Source organism: Capricornis sumatraensis, chromosome 9 (genome assembly GCF_032405125.1).
Source record: "Capricornis sumatraensis isolate serow.1 chromosome 9, serow.2, whole genome shotgun sequence".
NCBI lineage: Eukaryota > Metazoa > Chordata > Mammalia > Artiodactyla > Bovidae > Capricornis > Capricornis sumatraensis.
In genome coordinates, this window is record NC_091077.1 from 42,918,128 (window position 1) to 42,932,053 (window position 13,926).

A 13,926-nucleotide genomic window follows, 5' to 3' on the forward strand; every position below is an offset into this window, starting at 1 on the left:
CTGTGAGGATGGAGGGAGGGGCTGTGAGCCAGTGATGTGGCACCTCTAGAAACTGGAAAAGTGGGGAGTCGGTACTCCCCTGGAGCCTCAGGAGGGACTAGCCCTGCCCACGCCTGGATTTAGCCTTCTAAGACCCAGACTGTGACCCCAAGACTGAAGTTGATAAACATGTTGTTTGAAGCCATCAAGTTTGGTGATTTGTCACAGCCATCCTTGCAAACCCACACACACTGGCCTCAGAGCCCCTTATAAGGTGTGCAGCCCCTCGGGGTGTGCAGGCCAAGGGGGATCCCAGGTCAGCTTCCTGGGGGCTGAGCTCCCCTGGGGGGGGCAGGGGTGGAGCCAGGAGGTGGGGGGAGGCTCCCACCCCTCCCAGTGGCCATTTCCACTTAAAAGACCAATTTGGGGGGCACTCCCATGGGGCACAGACTGGACACTCACCCACAGAGGGAGCAGAGTGATCCTGCTGTGGACAGACTGGGCCCCAGGCTGTACCGACGCACACAAGGAATAAACCGACCACCGGCTTCTTTCTAAGTAGGTGTATTTTTAAATAGCTTTCAAGATACACATATTTTCTCCTTTAAAAAACATCTGTCAGAGCAGTCTTGTCCTTGTTTCGCTGGTTATCCTGGTGTCCCAGGCCCCATTGCTCAGGGTGGGGAGCAGGGCCTGTCCACGCAGCCAGGACCCCAGCCGAGTGGCTCCACCCAGTCTCTCCACAGATCATGCAGGGCCGCAAGTGAGCTCAAACGTCCATTTATTTCAAAGCAGTAATAATTTAAAATTATAAAAACCTTTCCGCCGTTGAACATGTAGAGGGTGAGGTCACAGACAAAGGGGAGGGAAGGTGGGACGCCCGGGCAGTGTGTGCGGGCGCCCGGCCCAGCCGGGTTGTCCCTGGGGAGGCCGAGCTCCCTCCGCAGCCTGGAAGGGTGGGTCCTCCGAGCCTCCTCCGCGGCGGGCCCGGTGGCGCTGCAGTCCGTGGGCGCGTGGGCTGTCTGCTATTGCCCTGGGGGCTGGCCGGCAGGTGTGCTCAGGAGCTGCTGGCCGGGTTCTCATTGCCAGGTGAGCTGGAGGATGACGACGATGAGGAGGAGAAGCTCACCCCAGCGAGGCCCGGGGGGTCGGTGGCTGTGTTCTGTCCTGTGAGGCTTTTTCGGCAGACGGGGCAACTGTCGTGCTTTGCAGGACAGAGAGGAGAGCGAACAGTTCAGAGGCAGTGGGGGCGAAGGGTTAGGGGGAGTGTCCCAGCCGGCCCACTGCTCACCTGCTCCAGCCAGGGCACGATGCAGCCGTCGTGGAAGAGGTGGTTGCAGGGCAGCTGCCTCACATGCTCACCCAACCCATAGTCATCCTTGCACACGGGGCACTCCAGCCCCGAGCCTGCAGGGCAGGAGTGCATCTCTCAGGGTAGCTCCCCTGCAGCCCTGCCCAAGGTGTCCCAGGGAGGAGGGGTCACTGGCCCAAGCCCACCCCCTGCCCCCCCACTCCCCCACTGGCCCCTGGGGCTCGTACCAACGTGCTCCTCAGTCACAGGCACGGTGGGGAGGGCCTGGATTTTCTCTTTGTCTGCGGGTGGGGGACCCGTGTTTTCAAACTGATTGAGGAGCTGAAAGATAAAGAGGCCAGAGAACAGGTGGGCTGGTGGGGCCCCTCACCCCACGGGGCTATGAAATGCAAGGTGGGGTTACCTGCAAAAGCACCGAGGCCCCGTTTGTCCTGGCCTGACCCTGAGAGGTCAGAGGTCAGCTGCCCCAGGAGGCCCAGCCCTGGGCTTCTGCCCACTCTTCTGATCATCACCACCTTGTAGCCAGGGCTGGTAGCCACCCCAGGGACACCACGGCTCCCTCCTATGGCCAGGGTGGCTCCCAAATCCTCACGTTGCTACAACCAGGGGGCAGGCACCGGTGACAGAATATGCAGCAGAAAGCCCCAAGGTGGTTACAGCCCCGCCTCATAAGTGCCACCCAAGACACAGACACGGGAGACACTCTGTCCTCCTGGGCCCAGCCTGTAGGGTTGTGGTCCCCACACCAGCTGAGCAAGGCCCTTGTACCTGCGTGATGATGGCGTCCAGGCCGTTGGCCCCCCAGGCGTAGTCCATCGGGTTTGAATGCAGGACGCCCCTGGGCAGAGAAGGCTGGGGTTCAAGTGGCAGAGGGGTGGGCCGGGCTCAGGGGGCCCCTCCCCTACTCACCAGGGGCCCAGGCCCAGGTTGGGGATGGTGGCTGGGGTGATGATGCCGTTGACCAGCTGCTGGATGATCCTGGAACAGAGTGGCCAGGCCCGTGGTTAGTGCCTTTATGAGGAGGGGCCAGCATAGGGGGCCTGGACTCTCAACTGGTGAGAAAAAGCCCAAACACAAGGGTGCTGGGATAGAGGTCTCCTCGAGGCCTGGACAGTGCTGGTTGACACAGTTGCGTCCACCCCCATTTTGCAACCCAGAGGAAGTACCGTGGGGGGCCTAGGGGGGTCCCAGGAGTCCTGCAGTCAGCCCTGTTCCTGACAGTGGCCCTGAAACATGCCAGCCGAGGTCACAGTGAGCCAGGCCATGTCCTGAGCTGGACCAGCCTCGGCCTGCCTGCAATCAAGCTCCATCTACAAAGACCCACAGGGCGCTCAGCCCCGTGTCCCGTGGGGCTGGGATGGGCCTTCTAGGTCTTCCCATTCTGTCCTCAGGACCCTGCACGCAGGAGGGGCGAGGACACCGGATACTGCCGTTCCTGGACCTGTGCCCCGGGGCGGAGGCCTCTCTCTGAAGGATGCTGAGGGGCACACCGTGGGCACACGGCCCCTCAGCCAACCTGGACCCACAGGGGACCTGCCCTGCCTGGAGGACGGCCCGAGCCAGCACCCACGCCTTGTGCCCACAGCACCTCCTGAAAGGACAGCTGGTTGCTCTGCCTGAGTGGGAGGGGTGGGCTGGATGCCCCCAGCCCCCCCGCCCGCGGCCGCCCCCAGGCCCCCTCACCCTTCCAGCGTGGGGACGCCTTCATGCCGGCCGGTGGCCCGCCGCGCGGTGAGGCGGGCGCGGGGCTGCCGGGCGCCGTACCGGTGCCGGGAGTGCTGCTCTCGCTCCCGCCGGCTCTCGGGGTCCCTGCTGTCATCAGCCTGCGCCCCAGGGGGGAACGTGGGGATCTCGAAGCTGTCATCAAAGATGCCGAAAGCAAAGTGCCCATAGCCCTGCGGCAGCGTGAACAGGGGCTGGTCCACATTCTGCAGAGAGGAGGGCCATCATCATGGGAGAGGGGCCAGGGCTGGGCGGGAGGTGGGCAGCCCTCACAGGGAGCGGGGAGGCTGCCTCTCACCTCGAACGGTTGCTGCCGGCTCTGGTCCGCAGAGGCTGTGGAGGGGGCTGAACCATTCTCTGCACTCCTGAGGACAGGCACCATTAGCAGCAGGAGCACCCCAACCCAGACAGATGGCCAGAGGGTCAGACGAAGGCGGACCCCCTCCACCCCTGACCCAGATCCAGGCAGTGCACCCTTGGGCTGAGGGTCCATGAGGGGGGCAGCCTTACCTGGTCTCTTCCGGAAGCTCCTCGATAAACCCGGACTCGCATCTTGGGCAGATGTAATCCTGGGGAGGAGAGGGCAGGCAAGCATGATCTCAGGGCAAGGCGGTGTGTGTGTGTGTGAGACTCATCTCAAGGACCCAGGTGGGAACCTGCCAGCTCCAACCAGGTGGCCCCAGGCAGGGCTGGTGCACTGACTTCCTTGCCCACATGGTGGGCCGTGACCTTGGCAGTTACATCCCCAACCTCCCACGTCCCTGAGTCCATCAGCTTGTGCTCCCCAGTGACAGTAGTCACAGTTTCGGGGCCTCCACTCAGCCACGTGGCCTGATGAAGGCTCTGACAAAGCCGGCAGCAAAGGGCCAGCTGACGCGGGTCCAGGGAAGTTTCCCCACTCGGGGGACCTGAGAATGTTCCCTAACAACCGCACACCCACACAAATATAAAGGAGGGCTAGGAGAGTGACTAGTGGGGCTCCAGGACCATCTGGGCCTCAGAGACCAACTCCCAGGAAGGCAGCCACAGAGGGTGGGAGGCACACCCAGGCAGAGCAACCGGCCTGCAGAACATTCTGGACTGCCCGAGGTATGGCCTGTGACCCTAGGCTGGACAGCCAGCGGGCAGACTGTGATGTCTCCAGTCAGCAGAGAGGTGGCCCTGCCCCTCAGGGACAGGGAGCCCGAGCACCAAATCCACTAGTTGGGCCTGGAACTGGCCCAGGTCCACATGTGTTCTAAAGCTGCAAGCGTGAGGTGCTTCCACTGAGGCCGCCCATGGTCCCAGTTCCCAGGAGCCTGGGGCACTGATGGCTGGGCCACCCTCTGTAGGGAACAATATAGAGGTGTGTGGGGTGTGGCCTGCCCTGCAGATGCTGGGGGCCAGGCACCTGTCTGGAAGGTGGGACCCCCACCTGCTCCACTTCAAAGAGCAAAGGGGCCAGGGAATCAAAGGACACACCTCCTGAGCCAGGCGGGAGGGTAGGCCAGAGCTGCACATGTCCCGGGAACCTGTGTCCAGATGTGTAATGAACTCTTACGATTCAACAACAAAAGACAAACGCCCCAGTTAGAAGACGGCCAGAGGATCAGAACAGCATTTCTCCACAGACAGATAGGTGGCAACAAGCCAAGAAGGGATGCACACATGGTCTGCCAACAGGGAAACGCAAACCAAAACCAGTAGGATACACTCCACATCCACCCAGATGGCTGGACCCACAGAGCTGACAGGGACCACTGTGGGAGGCGGCGCAGAAACTGGAACCCCCACACGGCAGGTGGACTGTGAAATGGGGCAGTGTCCTCAGAAAACAGTCATGGTCACCCCATGACCCTGCAATCGCCCCACCAGGCACCCACCAGAGGTGACGGAGACATAGGTCCACACAGAAACCCACACATGCACAGCAGCCAAACACAACCACATGTCCCTCCACTCCCGGGAGCATTACTCAGACATGGAAAGGGGAGCCCTGACACTTGCTATCATGTAGATGGACCCTGAGAACACGATGCTCATTGAGAGAAGCAGACACAGGACACACAGAGTGTGATTCCATTGATGGGAAACATCCAGAACAGGCAGATCCACAGACACAGAGTGGGATCCTGGTTGTCAGGGACCATGAAGGTGACTGCTGATGGGGACGGGGCTTCTTTTTGAGTGACCAAATGTCCTGGACGAGGACACTGGTGATGGCCGGCTGCAAGACCTGAGCTTTAAGTGGACGGGACATGTGGCACTGAAACTGTGAACCAGGAACAGCAGGACAGCAGCCCTCTGCCCTCCTGAGCAGGGGCGTGGCACCCAGGGAGGCTCCCCCAGGGAGTGCCCACCATAGCTGTCACTGGTATGGGGTTTCCAGGGCTGTCACTCAGCCTGTCATTTACTTCAACATTTCATAGGCCAAGAAACGCAGTCACTGGAGGCTCTGTGCTTGGTAGCCAAGGTTCTTGCCCCCTCCAGGAGCCTGCAGTGGGGAGGCGATAGACAGGGACAAACATGGCTGCAGTTGAGTCTGAGCTGACTGAGGTTAGGAAGCTGGGAACCTTCTGGCCTGGGTCAACAGGAAGGCCCAGAACCTTCCTGAAGCCTGGCGGAACCCCCATGAGAAAACTCTCTCTCCCGGGCACCCTTCCCCAGGCCTACACCCTGCCCCAGGCAGGCCTGGGAGAGCCAGGGCGGGGTGAGCAACACACCCACTGGAGATAGGGTGCCTATCCTCCACCCCGAGGCTCACTGCTGCTCCTGGGGCCTGGGAGCCGATCGCCATGCCATCCTCAGGGGTCCCTGTGTTCCCCGAGCCCCAGCACAACCCAGACCAGCCATCTCAGGGCCTGGGCCTCTCCCCATCCTGGGTCCCCGCAGCCTGAGCTGGTATCTACCTGGCTTGCCCCCTCTTGGAAGCTGGGTCCCGGCTGCAAGCCTCCATCTCCCCACCTGCAAATGGAGGGTGGCCTCAACCCCAGGATCTGGAATTGGCCCCTGAGCCACAGTGACCTGGTTTCAGGGAGGCCCCAGACTCTGCTGCACATGCAGAAGGTCCAGACCTGGGTCTTCAATGCTCCCTCCTCCAGAGGCCGCACGTCCCAGAAATTTAATTACCTCACCGTGACAGAAATGGGGGACACCCTGGGATGAAATAATCACCCCCACAGGGCAGAGTCTATATACCGTGGCAGGGCCCTAGCTTGTGAGCACCTATCCCCAGCTGACAGCATCTCTCCTAAGGAGACCAGGGTGAACACTCTTTCATTATTACCATGGCAACAGCAGCCCATAGGACAGACCATGCACTCCATTCATTCAGCACTTGCTCCCTGCAGCAGGCCCTTGGAGACAGGCTTCACCCTTCATACCAGATGCAGACCCCAGGTTCCTGGTCAGGTGAGTATGAGGGAATGGAGGACATTGAGGTGGGAGCTAGAGAGATGCTGGCCTTAACACTGAGCAGGCAGGGGGACCAGCCTACGCCCCAGGGGCTCCGTGCAGAGGACGGACCTCTCTTCACCCTGACGGCTCTCAGAGGTGGCCTGTTCAATGGAACAGAGCTTGTCCCCATCCCCCCGACCCTGCTCAGGGACACTTCTGAGAGGAATCAGGGGTGTCCATAGGACAGCAGACAGAACCACGACCGCTACCAGTCAGGCCACCAGGAGCCTGGCCCGTGGATGTCCCAGATCCACCTCATCCCTGGCGCTCCCCGTTTCCTGGGGGATCGAGTCTGGGCCTGTGCGCCCAAGCAGAGGCCTCTGAGCTGGCCGGCCTGCCCGGTTCCTGCTCCCACACGCCCATTCCAGGCAGGCACCCGCCCTTCCGGGGTATCCTGGCCCCCCCTGTGCCGGCACTCTCGAGACCAGGGGTGCCCTCGCCAACTCATCTGATGGGCGAGGAGAATGAGGCAGAGTCTCATGGCTGCAGGGAGAAACCCCGGGAGCAGAGGGCCTGCAGCCACCCGAGTCTAACTGCCCCACTGGGACAGGGGGAGGTGGGAAGGGTGCTGCTGGCGGGAGCCTCCCACTGTCACCAGGTTAAGAGCCCACCTCCCTACCCTCACCAACACCAAGTGCACCCCTATTCATAGACAGACACCTGTCTACAGGACCCTGTCAAACCCCTCCCAAACCCACAAATCAGTCCCCTTGCCTCCAATATTTGCTCCTAACAGAATTTACCAACATTCCAACAAATCAAATATTTGCCAATCATTTGCTCAGCATTGGCTCCCTGTAAACTCTGAGAGCAAAGGTCATGGCTACCTTGTCACCACTGGATCCTGTGACTAGAAAGGCCCTCGCCAGCTCAGTGTCCACAGACTGTCCACAGAGATCAGGATCCTTCTGGTCCGAGACTACATGGCCAGGATCCGGCCGCGTGCTGGCCCTGGGAAGGGAGGCCAGAACAGCTAACTACACAGACTACTTGGCCCCGGGCTGCCAATGGCTGTGGACAGGTCACTCTGGGGTAAGCCCAAGGCCCAGGGCCTGTCCGGGGCTCACACCAGCTGCAAGGGGCTCCCTGCAGCTCACCTAGGCTAGAGGGCTGTCCCGCCAACCCGACCGTTCCTGCCAGTGAAGAAAACCAGACCCAGAGCTGAGGCGCACAGGAAGCCGGAAGAGGCAGAAGCAGAACGTCTTCCGGGAGGCTGGAGGGGGGGGGGAGTCGGACAAGTCTCGGCCCCTCAAGTCCGCTCGCACACCGAGGTTTCCATTTATCTGCCGGTCCCCATCCCCTTGCCTCTGGAAGCCACACCACCCTTCTCTTATCTTACACTCTCCTCCTGGGTCCAGGCACCCGTCTCCATTCCAAACCCTGACTCTAGCTCACTCTCCTCTGTGGCTGGGTTAATGCCCACGACTCCTGCTGGCTCCCCCAGTGAAGTCCACAGCAAGAAAGGCGGGGATGGGAATCTGGTTCTTAAATCAGCCAGATGACCAAGGAGAGCTGGTGCTCAATCAATCGTCGCCACCCACAGCCCCCTTCCCTGGCCCCCCACATCGCCCTCTTCCTGCTCCTCGTGAGCTGGCCGAGCGGCAAATGCCACGAGCGGGGCCGGCCAGGGGCGCCGTGCCTTCTAGCCTTCCTCCCAGTCAGCGGGGGAGGGTCGGCCAGGCGGGGGACACCGACCCCATCCCGGACCTACCCACTCGGAACTTCCGGGCTGAGGGGCCTGGAAGCCGAGCCTTTCACCAGCAGCTGTCCCGCGGCCTCCACCCGGACGAGAGCACAGGGCCCACCTGGGTCCAGACCCCGGGCCCCGGAAGGCGCAAGAACGCCGGCTCGGGCCGCCGTCGGGCCCGGGAGAGCTACGGCTCTCTCCCACGAGGCGTCCTTAGCGCTGACCGCGCTCGGGGCCGACTCCGCTCCCTCCCGGTCATCGGCCTCGCTGCGCCACCAGGGCCGCCGCTTCCGGGCCCTCCGCGGGGACCTCAGTTTCCCCGTCCGTGCCAACTCGCCTCGGGCCAAGGCAGTGGCCCCCGCCCGCCCGGCCTGGGCCTCACCGGCAGGCGCGGCACGATCTCGACTGAGCAGCAGTGGCAGAAGTACCGTCCGGGCTGCGGCGACGCTTCGGCCATGGCCACCGCCGCCTCCTCCGCGCCGCCCGCCCCCCGCGCGGCGCCCGCCGCCCGCCGCCCGCCGCCCGCCGCCCGCCGCCCGCCGCCCGCCGCCGGCCGTTTGCTGCTCCCTCGCCGGCCGACGAGCCCGCGCACGCTCACGCACGGCACGCACACCACGCACGGCGTGAGGAGGGGAAGGGCAGCGGAAACTGGACAGGCAGCGCGCGAGGCGGGCGGTGGCTCGGGTGACGGTGGCCGCCGAGGAGCAAACTAGGGGCGGAGCTGGGCGGGGACGGGGCCATGGGCGGGGCCTTGCTGGGCGGTTGCCTGCCTTGGCAACCTGGATCAGGGCCTGAGGTGGGTTTGGAGGCGGGCCCGGCTCGAAGGCTAAGGGGCAGGCCGAGGGCGGGGCTGGGGCGGGGCTGGGCCAAGCCCCTCCTCTTCTACAAATCTGCTACCAGCTCCCACCCGACCCCCCTAGTTCTCCCATTATTTCTCTTATTGCCAAGACCCACCTGTTTGGAAATCAGTCCTGAATATTCATTGGAAGGATTGATGCTGAAGCTGAAGCTCCAATACTTTGGCCACCTGATACGAAGAGCTGACTCATTGGAAAAGACCTTGATGCTGGGAAAGATTGAAGGCTGGAGGAGAAGGGGATGACAGAGGATGAGATGGTTGGATGGCATCAACGACGCAATGGACATGAGTTTGAGCAGGCTTCGGGAGTTGGTGATGGACAGGGAAGCCTGGTGTGCTGCAGTCCGTGGGGTCGCAAAGAGTCGGACACGACTGAGGGACGATTGAGTGCCTAAACCGAATGACTGACTGACCTGTTACTCACTTCTCTGTCCTCACTGCTCCTGGGATGCTCTGGTGCGCTCTCACCTCCCGGCCTTTGCACGGGCTGTAACCTTGCCCTGGTGCACCGTTGCCTAGACACCCGCATGGCTTTCTTCCCCCACACCTTTCAAGTCTGCTCAAATGTCCAACATGCGGAGGCAACATGGCTTAGGTCCATATGATAAACTGTAGGGTCAGTTCCACAACAAAAGGGATTTTTGTATCTTGTTCCCAGCTGGACTCAGAACAGGGCCTGGCACACAAGCTTTACATAAACAGTCTTTGAATGCATGCAGACAGGAGACCCATTCCTGGATCAAGGAGGCCTGCTCTCCCATGCTTCAGTGTGACTCGTGGCATAAGAGACTCTGAGTGAGGTGTGGCCTTGTTTCCATGATGCCTCAGGGTGAGGAGAGGGCAAAAAACCTACCCCTCCTCTCAAAATTAATCAGGCCAGGATCATTTCTGAAGTTAGTTCCAGGACAATTATGTACTTATTTCCTTACCCACTAGACAAACATTCATGAAGCTCCTGTTGCATGCCAGACTCTGCTGGGGTGCAAGGACACAGCAGAGGAAACCACGGACAGGAAATGAAAGTGGTTTTCTGAAATACTCCATGACTGGAGGACACAGAACAGGCTGCAGACGCCTCCAGCCCCACAAGACTGAGCCAGGGGATGAGCCCCTAGGGTATCCTTGGCTCTGCCTGGAGAGATGGACAGAACTTCCCAGGGGAGAGGACCTTAGAGCCAGGACTTCCAGTAATGAATAGGAGTTAGATGGAGGTGGGATTCCTGCTGAGAGTTGGAAGTATTGGAGACAGAGTGTCAAAGAATTACAAATTGGAGCCTGTGCATAAAGGATCTTGAATGTCAAGAGGCAAGGAATAGGGACTTGTCTGCCAGCCACCATCTTGCACCCCTCAAATCTCAGAGGTGATTCCAAGGCATTCCTGCTCTGACCACTAGAGAGCGCCCCAGCCCTGTTGCTGGGAAACAAGCCCTGTCGCTGGGGCAAAAGACACCCTTGCCTCCCCTCTGCAATCTGCCTCCACCCCACCCTCCCCTGAGGGGTACAGGGAGGGGCCCTTAGCTTCAGATCTTTACTGCCTAGCTCCTGACTTGTTTCACACCAGACATACATTCATTGATTCATTCATTGTACAGAAGTTTCTTTTTTTTTGTTTGTTTGGTTGGTTTTTCTTTTCCTTTTGACTTAGGGGATCTTAGTTCCCCAACCAGGGATTGAATCTGGGCCCAGAGCAGTGAGACCACCTAGTCCTAACTACTGAACTGCCAGGGAATTCCCCATCCTGCAAAAGTTTATGAAGTACCACTCAAGAGGCCTTGGAGTCAGTGGGCTCACAGCATTCAAATCCTACCAAGTCACACTGGATGTGTGGCCCTGGGCAACTCACTTAACCCTTCTGGGCAGCTGGCAGAAACTTCCTCTTGGGTGTTTGAGACTGGATTATGCTTGAGGTACCTGTGGGCCATGCGGCCTCCCTGAGTTCATCTACCCTTCTGGCACCTATCCCAAGCCCAGCGCAGTCTCATTGGCCCCCACGGATGGGCCGAACTGCAACCCTCCTCAGGGCCTTTGCCTGGTCATGCCCTCTGCTGGGAGTCCCATTCCCATCATCCTTTCTCTTTTGCTGCTTCTCAGAAGGCTGCTCTGATCCTGTCCTGGGGGAGCCCAGTGCCCTCTTCCCTCTCTCCCCAACTCAGCCACCCCCAGATCCAGGAGTTATCAGTGGTATCTCCTAATATGTGAAGCCAATACCCAGAATATAGTAGGTGCTCAATAGATTCTTGAGTAAAAGAACAATTAGTGAGTGCCTGCTGTGTACCAGGCCCGAGTAGGGTGCTGGGAATGCAATGGGAACAAGAATATGGAGTTTTGTATCATAAAACTAAGCTCTTAGGATGTGCCAGCCAGATGTTTAATCCTCACACAAGCCCCAGGATGTGGGAGCAATGAAGACTCCTGTTTTACAGAAGAGAAAGTAAAAGCGAAAGTCAGTCAGTCCTGTTTGACTTTTGGCAAGCCCATTAACTATATGGTCCATGGAATTCTCCAGGCCAGAATACTGGAGTGGTTAGCCTTTCCCTTCTCCAGGGGATCTTCCCAACCCCGGATCGAACCCAAGTCTCAGACTGAGGCTCAAACACGGTCACACAGCAGACACAACCATTGGACCTCTGGGTCTGGGCTCCTTGCCTTGCTGGTTACCCTGGGACTGGGACAACCAAATTCAAGTAATCAGGCCGGTATCTGCATGTGATCCAGAGGTCCTGAGGTTCTGGGGCCTCATGCATCCATTTATGACCAGTGGCCACCTTGCTGCTTCCACTGATGGGACAGATGTGTGATGGGAGGCCTGGCCACTCCAGGGCTCTCTGATTGTGGGGTGCCTCCTGATGGGTTCTCAGCATTTTCTTGAATAGTCTTTGAAAGTGGATTAGGAAGTAATCCCTCAGGACAGGACCATTTCACGCCCTAGTCACTGACTTGGGTTCAAATCCAGCCTCTGGGAGGGAGCTTTGGGAATGCTAGAGCTGGAAAAAGCAGTTCTGTCACCCACTTCCTAGGGAGGCCACCGCCCTACTGGGCATTATTTCAACAGGCATGAATACACTGCTATCTGCTTAAGCATTTTTTTGCTTGCTTTTCAACCTTTTACTTACATATTTCGACTTATGTCCCTTTTATTTGTATTTGTTGGTTTTTGTGTTGCATTTTTTATTTTAGACCCCTGAGTCACCCATACCCAGGACCTGGCAGCCCCAGAACCTCAAATGTCCTTCAATCTATTCTCCTGGGGTCAAGTCACCATCCTTTTAGGTCAAACTTCCTTCATTTCCACCTGCTCAAGGAATCTTTCAGGACTAAGTCCTCAGGACCAGGACCTGTGAAACCAGTGGGGGAGATGGATGCCTCCATCCTCTCTCTCTCTTGAGCAACCTCTCTTGAATGCTGCTCAAAAGTTGTTATTTTAAACAATTTCTAACTTCAGAAGTGTTTCAAGAATAGTGCAAAGGATCCCACGTGTCCTTGACTCGGGTACACCAGTGGCGAACTTTTTTTGCTCTATGTGTCTGTGTGGCATTTTGGGCAAACTTGCTGCCCCCAGCCCCTTTATCCCAAGCACGACCAGGTGTACTTCTAAAGCTAGGCCACTCTCTTATCTGAAGCAGCAGCACATTTACCAAATTGGGTAATTAAGCTTTCATAGCTTTATCAAGGCTGCTCTGCCTCCCTCAAAGGAGGTGCGGTCCCACCACCTCTCAACCTGGCAGGGATCGAGATCACCGCGCAATCCCTCAATCACAGATGCTGGTATCGACCGTGTGCCAGGTGCAAGAACACAGCCGGGATACGGCAACAAATGTCTGCAAAGTCCGCCCTTCTGGGTCAAACGTGGCCGCCAGATTCCTGCGTAAAATCCTATTATTCTTTACAGGGAAGAGGATGGCATGGGGACATTTGGGGGCAACGTGGGAAAGTAGCTAAAGGAAGGGGCAAGAATTGAGTAGTCTCTGAAGGAAGGGCTTCAAACCTAGGCCGGCAAGCCTGGACTCCATCCAGGGGCTATGGGGAGCCCTGGGTGGCATTTGGAGCAGAGACCACACGCATGTTTTGGACGTTACAATACCCAGCTCTATTCAGAGTTCTCCCATGCTATCTGCCATGGCCGAGTCTTCAGTGTTGTCTTGTGTGAAGTATTAGTCGCTCAGTTGTGTCCAACTCTTTGTGACCCCATGGACTATAACCTGACAGGGTCCTCTGTCCATGGGGTTCTCCAGGCAAGAATACTGGAGTGGGTTGCTATTTCCTTCTTCAGGGGATCTTTCCTACCCAGGGATCAATGCTGGGGCTCCTGCATTGCAGGCAGATTCTTTACTGTCTGAGTCACCAGGAAAGCCCTTGGTTATCATCATATGTCCCACTAGAGAACCAGCAAGACCTTACTTCCCACAGCCTGCAGAGTTTCAGGTCTAGTCCAAGGGTTGCACAGGTTAAGCTGATGTGGGGTATATCACAAGCATTCTTCTGGCTTGAGTAATATGGGATCCAATGACCCTGAGTGTTCTTTATCAGGCCATCCTGGAGGCAGTGGTTGGTACAGCAGCGTGATGTGATTCCCACAGCCCCTACAGAATCTGCTGCTCTGGGTTCTAAAGCCTTTGCCTGAATAAAATATAAGCAGGATTATTGAAAGCTGGTTTTGTTCCCTGCAAGGGACAGAAATGCTGCTTAGATCAGCTTTATCTTACGGGGAAGAGGAGTTCAGGCACAGCTGGATCAAGGACCTCCAATAACACCAGAGGGCATTACTGCTGCCTCTCTTGGTTCAGTGTCCCACTGAGCTGGCCTCTCCCTGGACATTGGCAGAAGCCATCTGCAGCCCCAGGCTCACACCCCTCTAGCTCAGGCAAGAAGTGGGTGGTTCTTTTCAAGCTAATGTCTCAGAGCTGACTCTTCCTGTTGCTAAATGTCAGATGA

At 58.4% G+C, this 13,926-nt stretch overlaps 1 protein-coding gene across 5 annotated transcripts; it reads right to left on the reverse strand.

The window, feature by feature from the left end:
- Positions 1–592: 592 nt before the first annotated feature.
- Positions 593–8,623, reverse strand: RNF126 (ring finger protein 126). Of its 5 annotated transcripts, none has more exons than XM_068979864.1 (9): positions 8,518–8,623; positions 3,524–3,582; positions 3,312–3,378; positions 2,975–3,186; positions 2,201–2,269; positions 2,060–2,129; positions 1,519–1,612; positions 1,271–1,386; positions 593–1,183 (listed from the first exon to the last, which is right to left on the reverse strand). In XM_068979864.1, exons 1-9 carry the CDS (start codon positions 8,590–8,592, stop codon positions 1,037–1,039), a joined length of 909 nt encoding a protein of 302 aa, XP_068835965.1. In that variant the 5' UTR covers positions 8,593–8,623; the 3' UTR covers positions 593–1,036. The 5 variants fall into 5 exon arrangements, with proteins under 5 accessions (XP_068835965.1, XP_068835969.1, XP_068835964.1 ...); XM_068979868.1 differs by having other exon boundaries at positions 3,056–3,219; XM_068979863.1 differs by having other exon boundaries at positions 2,975–3,219.
- Between the last annotated feature and the right edge of the window lie 5,303 nt (positions 8,624–13,926).